A 25,089-nucleotide genomic window follows, 5' to 3' on the forward strand; every position below is an offset into this window, starting at 1 on the left:
TTTTTAATGCTTCATGATGACTAAAAGGTTTCTCTTTCAGGAGCGGGTGTGCAATAATTTGTCTGTAGATATACTGAAGGTGCAATAAACGTATTTTCATTTTTCTGAAAAAATGAAATTTTATTGATTTTTTTAAAATTCACGATACATGGGAAGCTGCTGGGATATGACGTCACAAATAAAAAAAAATCTAATAACTTTTTTAAAAGTCTTTGATAGATTTTTTTCAAACCTTCAACATTATTTTTTATTGTTTTTATGCTATTTTTACAATATTTTATTTATCAGGTTAAACTTCCCCCTTCATGTGACTTGTCCTCTTATAAATACTAACTAATATAATATATCTTGGCTGCAGTGCTGTGCGTAACGACAGTCTGTGGACCTAACCCGCCTATACATGTACGGAGTTGTTATTTCCCTTATGGTCAGTGCGAACTCCGTCCTTCCAAATGATGTAAAATTGCACATCCTAAAAGTAAATACATGTATCTATATAACTTTGCTAAAGGTAGCTATCCCCGGCCCTCTGAATAAACATGCTATCGCCCTAACACACTTGTTTAAACATGGCGTGAAATACTTGAGGAGTGTACTATAAACCCATAAAGGTATTGGATCTTGCCTAATTCATCTAACATGATCACTGAAATCAGCCACGACATAACGGACACATGATCATGTTTATAAACCGGGTGGAAGGAATTTTATGGTTGGACCTTAATTCGTATGAACAATAGACGATGTGGTGACCATTTGATTAATCGCCACGCCTTAATTAAGCAGCATCAAATAGGTTTTGATTTAGGCTTATTTGACTGCAGTTTGAAATATTGCAAAGGGTTCATAAACGGTATCAGCTGATGATGGCGGTCGCCACGGAGCAAGTCAACTTCACAACAGCATTTGTGGTGAGTAGATCATTGAGGTATTGTTTTGTCTAACATTTACCCAGGAGAAATAATTAGGAGGCCAAAACACTCGATCGTTTTATTTTAACATGCTTTATTGTCAGTGCAAAGTTCTTTGGCTTGAACCCACTACTCAAGTTAGTACAGTTGCATCCCAAATACATGATATAAATAAACGAATTATGCTTGGGCGCAGATCGAACCAGGATACTTTGAGTGGGAGGGGAATGGGGGGTGTAAGGGGACCTGAATGCGACGTCAGATTTTCTCTGAATTCAGGGAAATTTTAAACAACTTTGACCTCTCTTATTATCCCTATTTCTTTTTTTTTCTTTTCATCCCCTAGTTGCAGCGCGACACGAATTACCCACAATATGCCTGTAGCTAGAATCCAGTTTGCAATTAAAAAAAAAAAACAACAACAACAACTAAACTTTGACGTCAATTAGACGGTCTCGTAGCTATGTCAGTACTCATCTTCCAATTAAAGGGATGGTCCAGGCTGAAAATATTTATATCTTATTAAATAGAGTAAAATTCACAAAGCAAAATGCTGAAAATTTCATCAGAATCGGATAACAAATAACGAAATCATTGAATTTTAAAGTTTATCAATATTTTGTGAAAACAGTTATATGCACATCGTCATGAATATTCACTAGGTGGGCTGATGATGTCACATCCCCACTTTCTTTTTTTCTTATGTTATTACATGAAATCATAAATGTTTAATTTTTTCATAAATGTGTAAATGATGTGTCTCTGTAATGATGAAATAAGTTGCGGCAATAAATAACTAATGCACTTAATCAGTTGTCAATCCAATTGCTTTAGTTCTTGGTAGAAAATGTTTGAATAAACCTAATTTCATATATACATGTACACAACAAAAAAGGTAAGTCCCCCCTTAAACAAACATCAATAATTTCCGGACCAATGCGAGTTTTCAATATATTTTACATGAGCGTATAGGTTATTTCATAAGCTACCCTCTGAGTGAATGTTATGGACGTATTTTACGTCATGCTTCAGTGAGCACCGTCAGAAGGTAAAAATGTCACTTTTCAAAAGTCACAAGCCAAATATCATGACTTTGATTCCATTTTATTGGAACTAATTCTACATTCTCATCATGAAAAAGAGTCAGAAGGCTTGTAAAAGGTACTTTCTAAAAGACGATACAATTTTTTCGCTAAATTTCACGGTTGAATAAACACAAGTCAAAATTTGCTAAATTAGATTTTTACACATTTTTATCAATAAAAATGATAGAATGTGATGACAGTTATTTTTGGGAAGAGTATCTTCAACAATATTCATCGTTTCACGGTTCAATGAACATTTATTGAAAACAAAAAATGCGATTTTCAAATATCATAGGCAAGTATTGTTTCATTTTGGTAACTGAAACTGATCTTTTATCAACTTTTTCGTTATGTTCATGACCAATTAACAGGCTTCAATGATTCAAAGGCGTTTAATTAAACATTCACGCTTGAATGAACATGTGGAATGTGATTAGCTCTTTTTTGCGTTATTGGAAAAAAATGCAATTTGTAACTATGGATATCTGTCACAAACCTCCTTGCATGGTTCATTTGATTTGATTGTTATGAAAATCCCGATGTTTAATGCATCAGTGAGCACACAATATTCGAAAATTATGCAAATGAGAAGAAAGTTTAAGGCCTTGGCCCCACTCTGTGCCGTATCGAATTGTTATTTTGGTGTGCGCACCTTTTGGATAGTGTTACTCTGAAGCCATGTGCGAAGTTTCATGAAATAACTGTTGGCAGAAGTAACAAAAACCGTCCATGAAACAAACCCTCATTTCATATTTGTTAAAAATTTGACTTCCTCTCTCATAGACGTGTGTACATTATGGGTGCATATGTTTAAGAATAAGTAACCCCTTATTCAATATGGTGGAACTTTTTTTCAAGGCTGTCTTTAGCAATGTCATTTGGCAGTAATGTTTATCATCCTATCGGCAGAATTCTGTGCAAAAATGAAATCGAATTGTTCATTTATGGATGAGTGAGCACGCATCAAAGTGGGAAAATGTGTATTTTCAATGTCACAGACTCATTTTAAAGGGTAATAAGGTGAATATTGGGGGCAAATTCGGTTTCAAATGTCACTCTAATTGCTGTTGTTTTTATCATCCATCATTTATATCACCATGCACACACTTTCCGAACTTTTAACATTTTCATGGTTAAGCGAGCACAATCGAAACTTAGGAATGAATAAATGTATTCTTTTCCTAACACTTTCTCATGATCAGTTTAATTTATGGACAAATCAGTGGTGGATCCAGAATTTTAAAATGGGGGAGGGGTCTATAATCGGGGGAGCCACCAACATTTTCAAAGTTTAATATGACCTAACAAGTTGTAGAGGATACTACCAAAAAAACCTATGATGATACGTCACAATACAGGGGCAACGGAACGGTTTTCAAAGTGTGGGGGAGGGGCTGAGCCAAAAGTGGGGGAGGGGGCTGACCATGCACAAAATCACAATCGTATGGTCATTTTTACATTTTTTTACATGCTTTTGGAAAAAAGTGGGGGCTGAGCCCCCCCACCCCAACCCAGCTTCCGCGGCCCCTGCAATATTGTGCTCACTCAACCATGAACATACGATATCAAAATTGTGTGTGGAGTGGCTAAATGATGGATAGTAAAATAGCATTAACACCATAAGCTCACCTAAAAACAAGTTTTGCCCAACTTTGTATTTGCACAATCTGCAAAACGACTCTTGTGACTTTCGAAAATGGTCATTTTTAATTTAATCTTTAATTACTCATGCATGACCCAACCGATAAATCTCATTTTCCCCCAGGAGTTGCTTAATGAGTGCAGAAAACCACCTACGAAATATAATATCTCAAAATAATTCCGTTCAAAAGTTACAGCAATTTGATTTAGGGGGAACTTACTTTTTTTGTTGTGTATATAATAAAATACAAAAGAACAAGTGGGGATATTACATCATCAGCAAACCTAATGAATATTCATGATGACATGCCTAGAACTGTTTCACCGGAATAATGCAAATCCTTCAAATTCAATAAATTTTATTTATTGATAAAGAGATTTCTCAAGCCTGGACCATCCCTTTAAGTTCTATGTTGTCTACAACAACAAGACAGTACGTGATATTTGACATTCTTGTTCATCTACTTTCTCTTGGGTAACTTTTTGTATTTTCCCAAGGATCAACTTAATAATCTCATTTTTGAAAATCCTTGCAGAGATTAAATCTGGTCATAGTTTGAGTAATTATGCTTTCCTTGAATATTATATTTACAAATAAATGATGGAATGATTAAAAAAATACATTACCCCCACAAATTAGAGCTGCATGACATTCTTGATGGGTTTACTCTCGCTAGTTTACATTGTCAGAAGATAGGAGCCTATGATCCATAATGGTTGCAGATTAATTCTACTTGGGAGCTTCCAATGAAAAACAAACATTTTGAATGTAGTATGTAATTAGCCAGTTTAGTCGTGTTTGTTGCTATGTCAGTGAATGGATGTGTTCTGTTACGCATACTTGATGCTCTTGCCATAAAAAGGGACCCAAACGAAATTATCTATAGGGGAAGAATTATCAGTTTTTCGTTTATCTACTGGATATAGGAATATAATTATAAGGCCAACGTCAGCCATTTCAGCATATTTTAACAAATAAAAATGGAACTAGCGAGAAGAAGAGCTAGACTAAAGCTTTTCGTTGTGCACTCTTCAGAGTATGACGCACTAATGAATGGAAGCGAACACAACAAAATAATATAACAAAAAAGCGCCTAATCAGACTAATAATAATGACGGACTCCAAACGATTATAACATGAATAAATAAATAGTAATAATAAATCAACAACATAAGAAGGCTAATCAGGAATCAAGAGCAAATATGCAGTGACACGACAAATTTCAGCACACCTCGTGCTTTCAAGAGTCAACCCCAAACCCCAAACCTTTCTTCTTATTCTTTGGAGCTATCAGTTAATTTCTTTTACATTCAATCAAGTACTTGTGTCGGTTATTGTTGATCATTTTTGACAAGTTACGTGTAATTAAAGTATATGATCATGATACGCTTTATCAAGCTGAATAAACTTATCGAATTCCGTCAATGTTGCTTTTTAATTTAAAGGTGACACCAGGTCACGTATGTTGAAAACCATCAGGTAGAATGGCAATTGATATGGAAAATGATGAACATTAATTTTAAAAACCTAGAGCGTTCCCGGCCGGAAACAGATCGACGGAGGGCAAACATTATACATCAAACCATGGACATGCTCTGACCAAACCGATAATCTATTTCATTAATAGGGCCTATAAGTTCTTATCGTGTTTTCTAATCCATTTCAATTGACTTTGTTTTATATCAGGATACCGCTGGCTATGAAGAGCTGAGGAAACACATACGAGAAAGCACCGAATTCACCAAGGAACTTGCACTTGTCTTAGAAGAAAGGTAAGTTATAATATTTATTGTTATTATTAGAAATATTATTGTTACTTATTGTTATTATTATTATCATTATTATCATAGTACTGTTGACCATGATTTGCTATTGGATCGTTCGAAATGTTGTGGCATATAGGAGGAGTTGTACTTGATTGGTTTTCATCTTATCTTCAGAAGAGATCACAGGTTGTCAAGATCGGTGAAATAGGTCATGTCCTTTTAAGCTTCCTTTCGGAGTGCCCCAAGGTTCAGTCCTCGGGCCATTGTTTTTTGCCTTCTATTCTAGTAATCTGGCAAAAATTGCACTTAAACATGGCTAAACATTCAATATGTATGCGGACGATACGCAATATGTTTCGTTTTATTCAACTGACCCCTGCTAGTAAGATGTCTGATTTAGGCTTCGTTTACAATATACAGTAGATTATTATGCGGTCATGGATGCTAAATAATGAGTTGAAACTATAAAAGAAAGAGTTGTTGATCATTAGTTCTAAATCACAAAGTCATTTGATTAAAGACCGCACTACACAGGTTGGGGACTCCTTGATTAAGGCTTTGTCATTCAAAATCTCGGCGTTGTATTTCACGAAAACATCTCCATGGATAATAATAATAATAATAATAATAATAGCGGCATATTTACCCAGGGTATCCACTTCAGTTCCGAAAACTGTTCTCCCAGCGGGCCCTGCTATTATTAACCCGGCTTTAGCACATTTAAGTAGAAAATGTCAATCAATATACTTTAAGGACGTTCCACAGTTATGTTTGTGCGCATTATGATCTGCGCATAGTTTACACTCTGCGCGCTGACGTCACAATAGATGAACAGGTGATTAATTAGCTGCGGGTATGAGCTGATTTTTCTCATCTTCTGCACTTTAACTGCAGATCCGATGCGTTATTTCATGAAGCTAAAAAATGGAATTATTCCATGGACCATTAAAAAAAAAAATTCTACAATTTCAAAATACTTTACTCTGCATTGCTGCCAAGAATCATGAATATTACCCGGAGTTTGAATAAATGGTAGAGTGGTTTTGATTTTTTCTTCACATAGAGACAAAGCATTCGGCGCATTTTTGGTGTTTTAAAAAGCACATTTGCTCTAATAAAAATGCTGATAGTTTAAAAACAAGCACATGAACCCCTAATTTTTAATGTTTGCACCTCTTAGGTATACCTTCCTCTACAACTCTGCAAATTTTTGTGAAAATGACATGGATTTTGAATAAAGTGCAGCATTTATTGTACGTTTGTAGTTTGTCACTGAAATTTTACATTTTTTAGATTGGGATTTTGTTATCGTTTACGCCTTTTTTAAGAACTGACAGTGCTGTTAAACTTAAAATTGCAAACAAATAGCACTATAAACAGATTCTCCATTCTAACGATACAATTATTAACTCTCTTGCGAAATTTTATGACTTTTTCATGTATTTTGACTGAGTAATAGAGGTTTAAACTCATTGTAGTAATATTGGGCGGTCTAAAAATGCCAAATTCTTTTGAATGCGCAATTCTATAAGAACATCAATTTGGGTGAACTTTGAAGCTCTATAGCAAAAAATCAAGCACATGGACCTACGTTAATTTCTGCATATTTCGAATATTAAGGTTTTAAAGTATCTATGTGCAAAGTTTGGTGAAAATGACATGGATTTCACTTTAACTGTGGAACGTCCTTAATATTCATAATGTTAACAGCACTAGGAAAGCCATTGACCATATGTCTGCTGCTATGCTTATACACTCATTTGTACTATCTCGATTAGATGTTGGAAATGCTCTTCTTTTCAATGTAACCTCACGCAATGTCAATAAACTTCAATATGCTCAGAATACAACTGCCCTGGTTTTAACTGGAACGTCAAAATATCAAATCATTTCTCAAATTCTCAAAAAGTTGCATTGGTTGCCAATCTGGAAGCGTATATAGAATTTCAATATACTTCTACTTACTTAACATTTTAAATGTAATGGACCAAAATATTCACAAGACCTTGTCATGCCTTATACACCAGCTCATGGGAGGCCAAAACAAGAGTAGCCTATATGGTGAGCCAGCTTTCTCTGCTGCAGAACCTTTTCTTTGGAATAACTTGCCTTTGAATCTAAGAATTATATCATCACTAGAGACTTTCAAATCTAAACTGAAGTCTTATATTTTTTATATATAGTATTAGTTCTTGGCACTTTGGCACATGACACTCATTTAATATGTTTCTCTCTTCCCTCCCACTCCCCTCCCCCTCTCTCTTTATTTTTTCTTTTCTCTTTCTTATGCCTACCTCTTCTAAATATCATAACGTATGAAATGCCGGACTCCACCAATAAACGTTTAAAGCTTCATCAAAATCGGAAAGGGTGTGTAACTGTGTTGGTTAAAGGTTGTTTATAATCAAGTTACTAATTAACAAACTCAGGGTTATGTTATTCAGCACGTGCTGAACACAAGAATATGACTGATTCAATATTTATTATAAATATATATATTTTTAGTGACTTATGTCCCTTTCATTCTGCTGTGTTCAGCATGGTGGCTCAGTGGTAGAGCGTCCGCCTCATGAACAGGAGGTCGTGGGTTCGATCCTTGGCCGAGTCATACCAAAGACTTATAAAAATGGGACCTTCTGCCTTCTTGCTAGGCGCTCAGCATTTAGATTGGAGAAGGGTAATAATAACTTATTATGTTATGCAGGGCCCGCTGGTAGAGCAGTTGCCTAACTGAAGTGGCTACCCTGGGTAAATAAAATGTTATTATTATTATTATTATTATTTTCAGAGCAACATCTACATCCCCACACTTTAAATCCGACACAGGGGGGGGGGGGCATCACTGTGTTTTTGGTGGGGTGAAGACAAGATGACCGAAAGGTGAAGACATCGCCCCCCCTTTCAATCGAATAATGAATGGTCTGTCATCCATTGGTTTATTCCTGTATCGCCTTTAAATTAGCACATTGTGTATGAAAGTGCTTATATATATACACATCATATCAATTACTCAGGGAGATTTTCCCATTCTTGGTATTTTCAATACAAAATTATAGGTTCAGGAGTTGTATATTTTGATTTGAATATGAAATACAAAAGGCAAATGAATTTCAATATTTCTGTTTTCACATAATTTTTTTTTTTACAGAGCTGAAGTAGAAATTGCATATGCTAAGCTTCTCAACAAACTCACTGTCAAAGCCAATAAAATCACGAAATTAAAATCTGGGTAAGTTAAAACTTGTAACTAGTGATTCATAATTTTAAATAAATGGTATTTCCCAAACCACCGTTTATTTCATTAGTAAGTATGTCTAGATGATTTGCTGTTATTGTTTTTGATGACGATGTTGCGATATTTGCTGTTTGTTTTTTGATGATGGTGAAGAGGATGGCGATGCAGATAGAGCATGGGCAATAATGATGAGATTGTTGATGACGATGATGATGATGATGATGTTGGACCCTTAATGAAAGTAATGGACGATTAAATAATAATCTTATAAAGTATAATGATAAATATTATTATTTTATAACCATTTTGTGTGTTGGCTCAGTTGGTAGAGCGTCCGTCTCACAACCGGGAGGTCGGGGGTTCAAACCCCAGCCGCGTCAGACCAAAAGATGTTAAAAGATGGGAGTTGCTGCTATACCCTGTTTGGCGTTCAACTATTAAAGGGACAGAGCCTCGTAGATCTGGCGCTGCACATAGCGGCTGCCTGGCCCACGATCAATTGGGCAAAGTAAATTTTTTGAGTATTTCATTTCATGTCTATTTCGAACAATAAAATATGGATTTTCGAAAAAAAAAATCGATGTTGTATTACATGTATCCCTATATAGTTTCCTTGGCGTGATAAGGGTAGGCCTCAATATTTCAGAGAACTAAGTTTTTAATACCATGCACTCGACCCAGGTGAGGTGAATGGGTACCCGGTAGGATTAATTCCTTGAATGCACTGAGCGCCGTTGATGGTAGCTCGAGCTAAAGCCGGGGTAATAATAGCAAGCGCTTTGTATCGTCAGGCAAAAAGCGCTATATAAATCCAGCTATTATTACTTGAAAATTTGCGAGCAAGATATAACTAATAAAATACAGTCAATAATAGTATTATAAATAAATTTCGAATGCAAGCCTAAATAAGCCTAATAGCTCAGAATTCAAAAGAGAATAGATCATTTACAAGTTAAAAACACACACAAACAAATTTCAACCGTGAATACTTACTTTTGTTCTCGGGCAGAGCACCTTAACTCCTACCAATAGGCCATGCAGTGCAGTTTTACTCATTATCCCCAAACAATCTTTAGACATTGAGGTTGGGGGAAAGTAGTGGATTTGTTATAATTATATGGTAATAATAATAATAATGAACATTATTTGTATATAGCACTTATCTCAAAACATGTCTCTATAAGCACTTAGGAAAAATAGAAAGAGAGAAGGAATTTCAGCAAAAAAAAAACAAATAAAGTAATTGTATAGCTCACAGTAGACTGTAGACAGTTGAGGGGCTTCACATGCGAAGGGAAAGGCTATTTAACAAAAAAAGTAGGTTTTTAACATAGATTTTAATTTCTCTGTTGAATCTGCTTGTTTTATACTTTGTTGTAGATTGTTCCAAAAATGAGGGGATGCGGAATAAAAAGATCGTGAACCATATGACTGGGTATTGGTTGTAGGAACTATTAAGAGTGATTTGTTTCTTGAGCGCAAGTTGCGGGAGGGTGAATATTCTTATATCAACTCTAATTAAAGATAGACTGGAGCTGATTTCTGATTTCTTCTTTTTTATTAACAAGTTATTTTTGCGGTTTGACTTTACATGGGTAATTTAGACATTTAGAAATTTTGTTTATCAATCTTGTTTCTATTAGGACACTTTGTGCAGCATGGAGTATTCTTTGTGGGCAATTCGACGCAGAAGCTACTATTCACAAGTAAGTATATAACAAAGGAATTAAGGGAAGGAGTGTATAGGAATAGAAATGGATGCCACTTAACTTCATCGATATTTACAACATGTAATCCAAGCTACATGGGTAATGGTATAAACGATGCAGAGGATCGAGACTCGGGCCCCGGGGAGCGTTTCATCAACCTTTTCATCCAACAATTGGCTGAGAGGCAATTTTACCATAGTAACTGTTGGATAAAACAGTATACTTTCGTAAAACACTTCCGGTCTCTTTTTTTAGAATGGAAACGGACGTCTGCCAAAAATCAATCACACTCATTAAAAAAAAACCTTAAAAGAGTTTAAAAAACCTTAAAAAGCACCCGGTAAAGTATCGTTCTTCTGCCATTGAAAGGTGTGACCCTGGTGAGCGGGGGTCGAGGGTGTGCACCCCTAAGATTTGGGGGTGCTTCGTGTGTTAAACCATCACAGGCAGAACCACCTGGGTCTCAGGTTGGTATGCTTATCTGTAGAAATTTGACCTCCATTTTAGAGCGAATTCCCCCTTTTTTGCAATTGCTTCCCCCCCCCCCCAAAAAAAAAGCACCCCCTTTTAAAAAAGAAAACCATTACCAGGCCCCGGATGAATGGTAGGGTAAATGAAAATATGCTTTTAAAATATATTTTCTTCCCAGAACAATGTACCACAATGAGGGTATCTCTTCTTCAATACCTTACCCCCGCCCCATGATCAGTTAAAGAATTATCTAATTATGAAAATCATGTGATTGGTGTAAATATCATGCCCACCTCCCTCCCCCACCCCCAACAACGAGATATCAACTGGGCCTACATCCGGGGTAGTAGTATGCAACGCTTAGAAACAATATAATTGAACGCTATTTAAATGTTACGTGCTATCTTTCAACGCAGTTGAATTTGTTCCCTTTATTCTATTTTTGCTAGTAGTAATATACTGTTTCAATATCATACAGAACTGCAGCAGAAACGATTATAAAAGACATTCAGAAACCGTTAAAGAAAATGTCGGAACAGCAAGCGAAGAGCTACAAAGTGGTATGTCGACTTCTGCCCTTGTATAACATGTTTAATATATTATTTTCTCCATAATAACTAGCGTGGTTAACTCGTAGAGGACAATGCATTATTTCATCATCATTTGTTCATTGATATTCTTCAAATTTACTACATGAAATATTTTCACAACTTATGCTGCTACAATCTTTAAAAAAAAATTACCCAACATTGGGTAAAATGGAAACATAGGCCTACATGTTGGTTGGGTAAAAAGATACCAAATATTTGTAAATTTTAAGCAATGTTGCGTTGAAATTTACCCTAGGCTTAAAAATACCCAGTAAACATGCATGTTCCCTTTTTACCCAATTATGGGTAAAATTGTACTCAGTGTTTTTAAAGTGTATAATGAATGCCTGATATTTCAGATTTCAGCTTTACGTCAATCGTTGATTAAGGGTTAGTTCCAATGTAGACAATTGTCGTATATTTTTTATGACGTTTTTTCGATTGCCAACTTTTCTATAAAAGGAGGGGGGGGGGTAAAGACAGCTCTCCATGATTATTGATATATCATATTTAAACAAATATTATATTCTATTTTTTTGCATGTTATAAAATATTGTAGGGGGATGCATGAGCGGTGATAACGTTTTTCAAAATATTTTTTGTTCATTTATTTTAGTGGGGCACCCCGACCACTATCAATAGTAAAAATAATAGGATAATATCATTACAATATCTATTTAAAAAACTAGAAAAATATATTTCATATCTTGGCTTATTATATGCGGCAATGAAATATTTTGAAAATAGTCGATATCATGACTTTCTCTTTATTTTCTAGTTTGAAGCGCCTGTTGATAAAGCAGTGAAGTCTATGAATGATTCGCGTGCTGAACTCATGAAGGTAACACATTACATTGAAATAATCGTTATAATCATTGCCTCAGTCACACTGACCAAACTTACCCCAGACCAATCGATGGTCTGTCATTAGTAATAATGTAGTAGCTTTGATCAGTTTGGAGCCATTTACATGGGTGAAACTGAACCATATACTGTAATAAACCCCGAGTAAAATGTCTTCATTAGAGAAAAAAGTGTATAAAAACAATCACAATTTACTCTCATTGGAAGGTGATAATAATATATTAATATATAGGCTATATGAAGCTCCGATTATCTAGTTGTCTATTATTGTCGCAGATTTAGCTCCAGCTGCCGATCGATGCATTTAAGTAATCCATCATGAAGGGATTCATTCCCACTATAGTATAACCTGTGTCGAGTGTACAACAATGCGGGTCAATTTCACGCTGATGCGATTACGCCATGGATGAGATTCGAATTAATCCACGACCCCAAAGATTTATAATGTTGGTATTTCGTCATCGGCTGTTCTTGCCTTTAAATTTGTCCATTTCTTTTATTTTATGATCCTCTTTAACAACAGGCGTTGATTCATTTGTGTGTTATGTTCCTATTCTTTCATAAAACAAATAATGCTGCTGTTACGAATTCATGACCCAATATCTTTCCGACACACTTATTCTTCGTTGAAATATGTAATGTAATGTAAATTCCAAGGAGAAGAATTATACATGCATGAAATTAGACGAGTTTCTCAATTCTTTGTTTCAACAATTACAACATCGTTACAATAGTTGCTCAATATTGATTTCTTTAAATGATTTATTGCAGAAACGGAAATCTGTATACAGTAAATCAAAAGATTCGCAGGTTTTAGTGAACCAGGCGAGCAATCCAAACAACTCAAAAGGGAAACCTCTTTCAGATAAAGAAATGTCAAAGGTAAGTCTCATCATAACATTCTAACCTACGATGTGAAAATTTGAAGACGGCCATCTATCTGGGTATACGTCACATTTCAATAAAAGACGAGCTCATTAAAGTGGCCACTGTAATTGTGAGCATCGTTAGACCCGTTATCATTTTACCATTTTTGTTATCAACCGTGTTATTTTGCTATGATTATCATTGTGGATATCAGTATCATCATTGTCTCGCCTGCATAGCAGACGGCGGCGTCGTCAACATCATATCTTAACCAAAGGTTATATTTTTTGAAATATCTTCACAACTTAGGAAGTATATGGGCATAGTTCATGAAATTCAGATATAATGGTTATCAATTATTACTAAACATCCTGCCAGAGTTTGAGTTCACAAAGGTCAAAGGTCGTTTAGGGTCAACGAACTTAGACCATGTTGGGGGAGTCAACATCAAATCTTCAGTCCAGGGGCCCGTTTCAGAAAGGACTTACAACTGTTGTAACCTTTGCCATTATGGCAACTACCATGGTAACAGGGCTCAGCAGCCAATCAGAATCAAGGTTTCCGTGGTAGCTGCTGTAATGGCATACAAAGTTACAACAGTTGCAAGTCCTCTATGAAACGAGCCCATTGGGGTACAACCCTATGACAGTGGTTAACATAATACTTTTTATTTGCGATCCAATTCTAACTATTGTAGATCATCACCATTGCAGCTCGAACGGTGAACTATTTATCTCCTTTTTCTAAATTATCATTTTGTTTATGCTTTTCCTCATTTGAAGATTTATGACAACTGTTCTTTATTTTCAATCTGATACCGGTATGTCATAATCCGATTTTATTCTACTTTGGCTTATTATACTTTATTTCGGAGATATCTAGTGTTACAATGGGATGTTATATTGTATGTATTCATGTATGTTTACAGGACATCAATGAAATATAGCTTTGCCGATTAGACTGTTTCTTTTTTGTCCTGCATAAATATGTTGAATAAATAAATAAATAAATCGACACAAGTCATAGATGCGTAGACATGCAGGAGTATAAGCCCTTAATCGTAAGATATTTAGAGCATTTTATATTGTCTTATTAGAGGGATAAATAATTTGCTCCTAATTGAATCCAATATTCTGTTCTTCTATCTTATACATGACTTTGCGTCAGCATAATATCATGTTGTGATGTCTTTCCTTGGCAGCTGAAGGGTAAGAGTCAGAAATCAGAAGAAGGTGTGGCTAAATCTGAGCAGGAGTATATGAAGCAGTTAATGTTAGCTGAGAAGACTAGGCAGGATCATGAGATTTCTCTAGTCGAAGCTGCTTCTACTGTTCAAAAACTTGAGATAGAACGAATCAATCAACAAAAATCACTACTCAATCTTTACACCCAGACCATCGTAAATATGACGCCTAAAATTAAAACGGTGAGCGACACAAGACCCCTATAAGAAAAGAAATAAAAAAGTAGAATAGGTAGAATAACATGTAATGTAATATCTTGTATTCTTCTCCTTAAGCTTTTGTACCATAATAATATCATAAACATGTTTGAAAGCCATTACCTCTCCTTACCCCTTGCTATTTTATTTTGGAGTAAAGGCCAAGTTGGTTTCAAATCGTAGCTAAATGTACGATATTGCTTCAACGTTATTACGACTATACTTTCAATTCACGTTTCTTCTAGTAAGGATGATAACATTGTGACATATTATTATGTACATAGGTATTTGTAAGATGTTCCATGCACGTTTTGATTATTCGCTTACAATTTTAATTCCAGATACAACGTTATTTCTTTTTTTAATGAATGCAGTGCAGTGCCTCTTATTTATTGTCATGATTGTGGTGCATATATTTTTTTTCGGGCAACGTTTCCCTTTTTCTAATCTATATTTTTTTTACTTGATCTAGGCCTATATGCATGTAATTTTATATGTGGAAGATAGAATTGTCATGATTAATTTTCATTGATCTTTTACATTTCGCGTCCGACAGGTATCTTGAAAATCCATAAGGTTGTATTACGTGGACTTTTGGATCATTCTATTTACATGAATTAATCCGAACATTACTTGAAGACATAACTTATTAACATATTTATTAAGATATTAAGCGTATTTGACAGCATATATATAATTGACATACCTCTTATTATCTTGTAACCATGGTAACAGTGTTGTGATCAAATAAACAGTGCGCTCTCTGCTGTTCAACCAGAAGATGACGTCATCGCTATCGCCAAGGCTAAAGGGAAGCCCCCTCAACCAACATACCAACTCCTCATGGATGCCTACGTAAGTTATTATCATTCTTTGATGTAAATAATTGGCAAAATATTATTTTCTGAATGAGTAGATGTTAGTGCAAAATTTCGTTAATCCGAAGCTCTCTTTTTCTGGCATGGGCCTACAATTTGGTTCCCTAAAGTTCGACAGTATTAAAATTTCGCCAAAGCACACATTGGTTTAAAACTACATAGAATTGGTAAAAAAAATAACCACTTATATAACTATACGAACCATACACTCTTAAAAATGTTGGTCAACGTACTGTCCACACAACAATTGGTTAAAGCTTTATCCAATTATATGTAGTTTTAAACCAATAATGTGTGCTTTGGATGAAAACTACACAGTATTGGTTGAAAACTACCCAGAGTTGTTTTTTAACATGTTTAACCAATTGATGTGTGGACAGTATGTTGCCCAACATTTTAAGAGTGTACCTCATTTTATTGAGTATTAATCTTTCTGAATGACGAACCTCTTTAAGATTGAGAAACCTTCGGATTAAAAAAAAACTTATGACTAATGCACCTTTGAAATATGGAAACTTCGCGGAGTAACTATTCAAATCTTCGGGGATAATATATCGTTGAAAACTTTGGAGTCTTTGGGATGTTAAATAAGAAAGATATGACATTATACAGTTTCGCTTACTTCTCACAAAAGCGTTATGTATACAATTCAGTGACATGCAAATGAAGGAGTTGGTGATGTCCCTTACTCATAGAATTGACAATTAGGACCAACTTGACTGAGCCATAAAATGTTAAAAGAATAGTAATTCCACGTATTTATGGAGGATAAAAAACTCTTTGTTTCACAAGACAAGGAGGAGAAAATAAGAATATTTCATACTTCATATAAAAAATACACAATAAATAGTGGGTGGGTTACGTCATCAGTGCCCTCATTTGTATACCAATCAGGATGTGCGTATAACTCTTTTGTGAAAGTAAGAGGAAGTAAAAATGTCATGACTTTTTATTTTACATCCGATTTTAAAGAAATGTTCAATGGTATGCTTGTTCGATTTTTTCTCTCCTTTTTATTCAAATCAACTCTTTGTTGGGTATAGACTTGTCCTTTAAAACGTTCATAATAATGAGATAACTTTCAGGAATTCGTCAATTGTCCTGGGATTTTTTTTTAAAGACTTAAGTGCGACTCAAGTCACACTTAAATATGTGAAACACCGCCATCAGATTTTGATATCACTTTTCTTTAAAATTTTTTGTTATCCTTTTTAACACAGAAGTTGTCAGGAATATTCTGGAATAACCATCCTATATTCATGACATGCTATTAAAAAAAATAGAATAAAGGAAAATACAAATGCGATATAAACATAACCTTCTGATCAAGGTTGGGTGTGCCGAATTTTTGTCACCTTAGTAAAAGAGTATCATGTAACTGTAATTTATTGTAGAGGGTCTTCCACAGGAGCCGTTGGATTCATGGTAGTATGAATAAATTAATGTGTACTCAAATCTCTCCCTCTCTCTTTGCTATTTTTCTCTTTCACAACCTTTTCTTTACCTCTCACTTGTAAAACTCCCCATTTCTTCTCACTCTCTCACATTCTTTTTATTTCTTTCCGTCTTGTAATCATTATTATTTCCTTTTTTTAAATCAACTTTTCCAGCAAGAAGAGATTGGTAATGGTATGTCCCTGAATCAACGCAAGACGTACGTAGCAAGGCAGATCAAACTCATTGATAATGAGATAGCCAAGGAGGAAAAGAAAAGGGATGGTAAGTAGCTGTTATTTGTAGCCCGTATTTTAAAGTCCAGTTTAACTTAGACTATGGCCAAACTCTGATGATGGGAATCCAAAAATATCGATTTTTTTTTCTTCTAAATCGTCATTTCTCATTCTTAAGTAATAAATTCAACAGTCTCATTCATCTTGTTTATCCTCAGATAGTGATTTGGTCGTCATGAGTTCACGAATTAAACCTCTACTCTTACAGATTAGTGAAGAGGCTAGCTTTTGAGACCAGAGTTTACATTACCCGAGATCCGATGGTCAGTTGGGAGCTAGCATATGTCCTCTCTGGTTATTCCAGTCAGAAATTAGTGTGTCCCAGTGCAATATGACAAGAAAGTAGTCATATATGAGAAAATTTCCAAGTATTATACGTGTCTGTTTGTTTTTGTTTCAGACATCTCACGGAACCAGAAGAACAGTAGTGTCAAATCAACCAAAGGTGTCCAGACTGGTAACATACACATACAAATCATGCATGTAAGTATTCTTTATAATAACGTCATATTCTAACCAGGGTAGTATACCGAAAGCTGTTCTGTCTTCGTGCCCTGTTTAAAGGTCAAGTCCACCCCAACAAAATGTTGATTTGAATCAATAGAGAAAAATCAGACAAGCACAATGCTGAAAATTTCATCAAAATCGGATGTAAAATAAGAAAGTTATGACATTTCAAAGTTTCGCTTATTTTTAACAAAATAGTTATATGAACGAGCCAGTTACATCCAAATTAGAGAGTCGATGATGTCACTCACTCACTATTTCTTTTGTTTTTTATTGTTTGAATTATACAATATTTCAATTTTTACGAATTTGACGATTAGGACCTCCTTGCCTGAACCACAAAATGTTAAAATAATGGAATTACACGTATTCAGGGAGGAATGAAACTTCATTTCATGTGACAATGACGAGAAAATCAAAATATTTCACAATTCATATAATAAAATACAAAAGAAATAGTGAGTGAGTGATGTCATTAGTTCCCTCATTTGCATACTGACCGGGATGTGCAAATAACTCTTTTGTGAAATGAAGCGAAACTTTAAAATGTCATAACTTTCTTATTTTACATCCGATTTTGATGAAATTTTCAGTGTTATGCTTGTTGAATTTTTCTCTTTTTATTCGAATCAAGTTTTTGTTGGGGTGGACTTGTCCTTTAACAAAATGTCATTATTATCCCGGCTTTAGTTGAGTTGCTATAGGTGCTCAAGCATTCAATGAACTCCTCACCATGCTTCCTACCGGGTACCCATTTACCAAGTGGAGAGAGGCAAGTGTAGATAAACGCATTGCCAAAAGGGCCCAGGTGTTGCGATGGCCGGGGTCCGAGCCCCGGACCTTGTGGTCAGTGGCGTAACAGGCGGGGGGGGGGCAGGGGGGCAAGCTGCCCCCCCTGGCGGAGCTCACCGGGAAAATAAAAAAAAACGGGAAAAAGAAAAAAGGGGGGAAGAAAGGGAAAGGAAAGATAAAGGGGAAAGGGGAAGGAAAAGGGAAAAGAAAACTAAGAAAAAACATAAAAAGGGAAAAACGGAAAGATAACGGGAAAAGGAAGGAAAAAAGAACAAGTGAGAAAGAACAATTCGCCCCGATATACAAATACATTAGCATGATTAGTAAGACAGGGAAATAAATTAAAGATGACAAAAAGGCAAAGAAAAGCGGGAAATAAAGGAAGAATGGACTTAGCCAAAATCTAAATTGGAAAATAAAGAATAGGGACAAGATAACGTACACTACCGGGCTGCCGAGGATTGAGATAACGAGCGGGAAGAAAAATGGATGGTATAATAGCATAATGTCGTATGAAAGTCTATCATAAACTTGCTAAATCCCCAAAGGCTCTGTCCAAGAGTCAAGACCCCGTGCAGTTGGGGCTCTTCATCTGTAACCTTTAATGGGTTCTATAACGGGCCCCTATATGGACCCTTCCTGCATTAAGCTTTACGTTGAAGCACTGGCGTACCGGGGGGTGGTTCCACAGCCAAGGGGAAATAAAAAAAATAAAGGAGGCAGCGAAATGAGATGAATGAAAAAAATACATGACATGATATTTGCTATAATGATGTAAAAATCTATCACATAATTAGAATTTTATTTTAGCAGGCCATTTTTTTTCTGGCTCGCTTCGCTGGCTGGCAACTTTTTACAAATTTTCCCACATTTGCTATGGTGTGCCCCTCACAATATTTGGATGATTACGATACACAACTGCATTGAATTTATGTGTTGTGTTAAAGCTATATAAATATACACGCAATTTGATTAAAATAAGTGGCCATCTGCAAGGTTTAAAATGGCTTTGATATCAAGAGGTTCCGGGGCTCTGCCCTGGACCCCACACATTACAAATGATTATTAGGTGATTGCAAATCACATAAACACAAGTTAGTTACACAAAAAAGACAAAATAACCATAATAATGAATAAAAAAACCTACCCGCTTATCCTCCCCCACCCCCCAAAAAAGGAATGTGGCAAAGTGATAACTTAATATCAGTGTTATCTAAACAAAGATAGGTGATTTGGTAAATAAAGTAGACAAAACAAAATATACAAGCTATGATTATAAAATGGTTTCCGAACAACTATTGATAGGATTAAAAAACACAACTGGTTATCCAAGACGACATAAATATGGAGGTTTTTAAACGAACAAGTATATCAAGGAAACTGAGATACAAGTTGCATGAAAAAATGGGAACTGATGTCTACAACCATATAACCAATACAGTGCAGTATCATTTTAAAAAATGGGGCACTAAGCCTGTTATACAAAATATACATTATTAGTTATCATGTAACCTGTTGACATTTTTGAAAACCAAATTATAAGGTGAATCGCCACTTCTTAAAGTGAGCGGGCAACTTATTTTTTTCTTAGCTATCAAATATTCCAAGTCCTGTTGTTTTTTAACAAATGTTTTAAAAAGAGCATAACTTGGAGGATTATTCTTAAATTTACATGTATGAATATAATACTTCAAAAGTAAGAAAAGGTATGAAATGAACTTATCAGCTGGGACTCCAAACATTTTTTCAAAATTAGAACCATTTATTTGAACATTATTTTGGGAAATTTTTGTTAAAAGGGATTGCCAAATAGGAATTACCATTTCACATTCGCAAAACAGGTGGACTATTGTTTCCTCAAATTATAAATTGTTCGCTGCTTTGGGGCCAATTAGGCCTACCCACCACAGTGTAGAATTGTAATAGGGTCTCGGCTAAACATGTGGGGGTTGGGGCATGAACCACAGCATTTTTATGACCCTACCAAAAAATAAAATAAATAAATAAAAAAGAAAAAGAAGAGGGGACATTGTGAAATATGATATGATTTACTGAATATCATGTTAAAACCTAGCACAAAGTTATATTTTGATGTTATTTTCTTCTTCATCATTATCATCATTAGCATGACTATTGTTTGATTTTTTTTTTTACCAGTGTGATGATAACATAAATATGTTGACAGCGTCTAAGTACAAGCTATTAGCTTCTATCGCTGAGATGGATGGCAAGCAAAGACCAGTTAGTGGAATGGCTCAATTCATACGAATCAATAAAGATAAACAGGTGAGCCATTAAAAAACTACTCTCACTGTTGTTATGTCATGTCATTCGGTAGTAACTACCAACACCTGACCAAGGTAACAGAATCATCAGCCAATCAACTGGTGGACGTAATGGAAGAGTTATGATAACAGCTCGACAGCAACCATGACGCTGGTAATACAAAATAATATTTTGTACATTTATATTGTGTGTAGTCGCAATGCATTTCTGATGCGAAGTTCTGGGGAGCGTTTCATGAAAGGACTTGTCGGACGTTTTATCCGACAAGTCCCATTTTATCCGACAGTTACCATAGTAACAGTACCTCTCAGCCAATCAACATCAGAGAAAGATGTCAGATCTGACAACTTGTCGGATGGAAATGTTGATGAAACACTCCCCTGTTCAACTTAGAGTTTGTTGTTGTTGTTGTTGATGCAATATTTCACGCCATATAATGCCCCGGTCACAATATTGGAATTGCCAAGCTTAGTGACTTACTTTGGATATAACACTAGGCCTACCTATTTTCTATTAAAAGAATAGGACCAGAGTATGATTAAGTGAAAGGAGAATTAGAAAATATCGTTAGTGATATATCGTTATTTCCTTTAAAAGGGGACAACAGTTTCGACCCTCCATTACCCCCGCACCAACGCCCCTGAGAGGAAGTCGACACGTAACATCTCCGCAGTACCGTCTTTGGCGATCGTTACTGTTGCCGCTGCAGCTGCTCCGGTCGCTGCTGCAGCTCCTGGCCCACCAGGAGCCGTAGCAGCCTCTGCTGTGGTAGCGGAGAAGGCTCCCGCTCCCGTGCCTCCTTCTGGAGCTACTGCGGCTCCACCACCACCTCCACCAGCCTACCAAGTGTCAGGTGAGATGATAATCATCGCCGTCATGTGCGCCGATTTTCGTGGTTATGGTCATTCTAGAATGTCTAGGGGGGTAGGCGGGCAAGGTGGGGGCGAGTTGCAAGACGATCACATCAACCTATTACCTCAAAAAGTCCTCCTACCTCTAAATAACGTCCATTGTAACGATTTTATAAGTATTTTACGAGAAGAGATGTCAGCTCCCCTGCAACACATTCAATGACAAATGACCTCGCATCTTCTTTGCTGTGCTCATACACAATATCGCTACATGAATTAATCTTTTCCAAAAAAAAATGTGTATGGCTCATTTGCCAATTCATGTGGCTGTTCTTCTTGCTGTTGCTACTATAATGTCCTCATTATAGTTAAAAGCTCATCAATCTCTAATCTTTACTTACAATAAACTTTTTTCCTGTAGACACGACAAGGGTGCTTGGACAGTGCACTGCCATTTATGACTATGACGCCACAGATGAGGATCAAATTGATATTAAAGAAGGTATATAAGGAAACCGTAAAGGTTGCCATAATAGGGTGTTTTCGCTCCACAACGCACGACTGATTCAAGAACATAGAAAATCTATTGTCAAATGCCTTTCATGACAATGAATTACCAGGAAGTTTTGTCCAAAATTGATGGTCATCAAAACAGCAGTTTCGACCTCTCGACAAAAAGCGTAATATTTGCAATTTTTTTCGTCAGCTTCGAAACATAGCACGAAACTGCTGCTACAGTTCACCAATTATTTTCGACAAAGACCTCTCAACTATTCTTTGTCATTCGACTGGCATTTTCAATACATTTACTGTGTTCTTGAATCCGTCGTGCGAAGACACCTTTTATCAAGAGAACACGCAGAATGTGCTTATTTAAAGTAATTTTGGCTGTGTTCGTCGGCTGAAGTAACGTATATATTAACGGAGTGACGTACCGTATGACATGATAAAGGGAAGACATCGTTTGTAACGAGATAACGAGACACCTACCATTTTTACATCGGTTACATATTTTTTTAAATATTATAATAATAGAAGAGATTAACATGATATGAATAGTGAAACTGTGAATGTATGATTGATCATGGGAAACTTTGGTTGACATTGGTTCACAACACGTGGTGTTTATCCATTTATAGATAAGCACACCAGTCATTTTATTTTACTAAAGGTGTTGGATTTAAAATGTTACGTTAGCACCACATTGGTGTTATTACAACACCTTTGGTTACTCTCAGTTTGATATGCAGTCACCACGGTGTAAAGGTGTTGACCACGTAAATTTTGTTGTGTAGATTGTGCTTACTAAATGCGACCCTCTTATACTGACATTGATACAGGTGACGTCATCAATATTGTTGAGAAAGGTGAAGATGGTTGGTGGAAAGGTGAGAGGGAGGGTAAGATAGGTCTCTTCCCAGCTTCCTACGTCAAAGGAGATATGGACAACGACAAGGATAATGATGATGGCAACGATCAGGTGTAACCGATGTCCTTATCGCTAAAGCCTTAAAGGGATACTTCAGACTAAGTTGCTTTGAACAGATAGAGTAAAATCGGACAGACAACACACTGAAAATTCCATCAAAATTAGACAAGGAACGACAAAGTTGTAACAAAGGTTTTACTTATGTCCTCATGAATATGAATGACAGAGCTGATAATGTCATATCCCCACTAATTCTTTTGTGTTTCATTTTTATACGAAATTATGTTAATTCAAATATTATGCTCCAAATAATGTTAAAATGTGATTTACTAATGATTTTCTTTGTTAGATAACCTCTGTTGAACTTTGTTAGACACTCGTATGAAAACATGAAATAATTTTGATTGCATTTGATAAGCTTGAAATTTTAATAACTTTGAATTTACCCTATCATATGATATATCAATTTTAGCTCGGAGTACCCCTTTAACAGTAAGGAGCGAGGTTGGATCAAACCAGCTCCGACCCTTCTACGATCAACGACTTTCTTAAATATTTAATGTTTTTTATGGTTATGGCCAGTGTCAAGTAATTGATGGAAATATATTGTTGGTATATCAGTAGGTTCAAGAGAAGAAATGTCAAAATGTAGTAAACCAGTAAAGATTTATCATTGCATCAAATACAATTTATGAATAAAATTGTTTCGAATGATGTAATTTAAAAAGAAAGCATAAAACATTTAAATAATGAGTATATATATGATGTATATCATTATATCAATCGCGATGACAACCACTATGATTTTAAAGTATAGATGGGAGGGGGGTGGGGACATGGTACAAAAGTGAAGAAAAATGAGGAGCAAGAAGGGTCATCAAAGAAGAGTATTAAAGATGTTTGGGTTCAATCTATGTTTCCAAAAAAAATGGAAATGACGGGAACATTTAATACATTATTTGGACTGCATGAGCAATTTATTGACTAATGTTTTCATAAAGAGTTTTTGCGCACTGAAGCCCAGCGCATTATGCGATCCAATGCGAGCCGATTCTTTAATAAATCGTATTTTTCAATTAATGTGAAAGTTCCAAGAAGTGAAAATTTTGCATTAAGTTAGGAATGATAAAATCATAATTTTCCTTTGCGGCAAGCCCTGTGGTCGGAGTAAAGCCCAAATCGGTTTCAATTTCGAACTAGACGGAATTTCAATTTCAGTATTCCTACCACCTTGACCACTATTCTGAACTCTGATCGCTTGAATTTTATTGGTTGGAATGTTCATATCAAGTGTTATTATAATTTCTCTGAAATTCGGATCGCAACGAATCGCATAGTGTGCGCCTGGTTTTGTATAGCGTATTTCTTCTTTATTATTATTATTTATATACACATGCATAATATTGATACCCAATATTTTTTTCTTCTAATTTTCAAGGTGGATCCACACTTACCATGCTTACAAGCACTGCCGGATTTTCATATACTCTATACTTTAAAATGTTAATCCATTAATTTGTATCTGATTTATATTACTTTCATTACTTTGTGTCATGTTTTATTGGAAATGAAATAAAGAATTGAATTTAATAGAATAAGCGATATGAGAAGAGACATATTTAGTTTATGTTTGAACTCTGGGGAGAAATTTGAATCAGCAAGGAAATCGGATGGCCACGTTATTGATCTTTTTCTTATCATAAAATTGCAAAACTTTGACTTAGTTAGGAAAACCATTTAAGAGAAACGTAAGGTTTATTTTGCACTCATTTTATTTGTGTTTACATTATTTGATTAAAAGCTTGATGCCTAGTGAGTTCTCTATTGAATTGAAATGAGCATACTATTCAATCAAAAGTCATCGATTGCTCTTCATGTATAAAACTTGAAATATTTGGGAATGGGACGGGGGCCTCGGGTGACTTCCTTCTTTTACCAGGCTCCGCTGTGCACAACTCTTTCATCAATACCATTCTTTTTTTCTCTCCTTTTTTATCATTTGAAAAATAAATTTTAGTTAGTTACACCCCCTGAA

At 35.5% G+C, this 25,089-nt stretch overlaps 1 protein-coding gene across 1 annotated transcript; it reads left to right on the forward strand.

Moving 5' to 3' along the window:
• Positions 1–561: 561 nt before the first annotated feature.
• Positions 562–25,089, forward strand: LOC129274363 (nostrin-like). Its single transcript, XM_064108881.1, has 15 exons — positions 562–911; positions 5,325–5,410; positions 8,553–8,633; positions 10,283–10,345; positions 11,298–11,379; positions 12,188–12,250; positions 13,045–13,155; positions 14,342–14,566; positions 15,317–15,436; positions 17,070–17,178; positions 17,590–17,672; positions 20,646–20,774; positions 21,372–21,627; positions 22,047–22,127; positions 22,966–25,089. The coding sequence occupies exons 1-15, from the start codon at positions 864–866 to the stop codon at positions 23,109–23,111; spliced, it is 1,683 nt and encodes a 560-aa protein (XP_063964951.1). The 5' UTR covers positions 562–863; the 3' UTR covers positions 23,112–25,089.

The sequence above is a fragment of the Lytechinus pictus genome, chromosome 13 (genome assembly GCF_037042905.1).
Source record: "Lytechinus pictus isolate F3 Inbred chromosome 13, Lp3.0, whole genome shotgun sequence".
Lineage (NCBI taxonomy): Eukaryota > Metazoa > Echinodermata > Echinoidea > Temnopleuroida > Toxopneustidae > Lytechinus > Lytechinus pictus.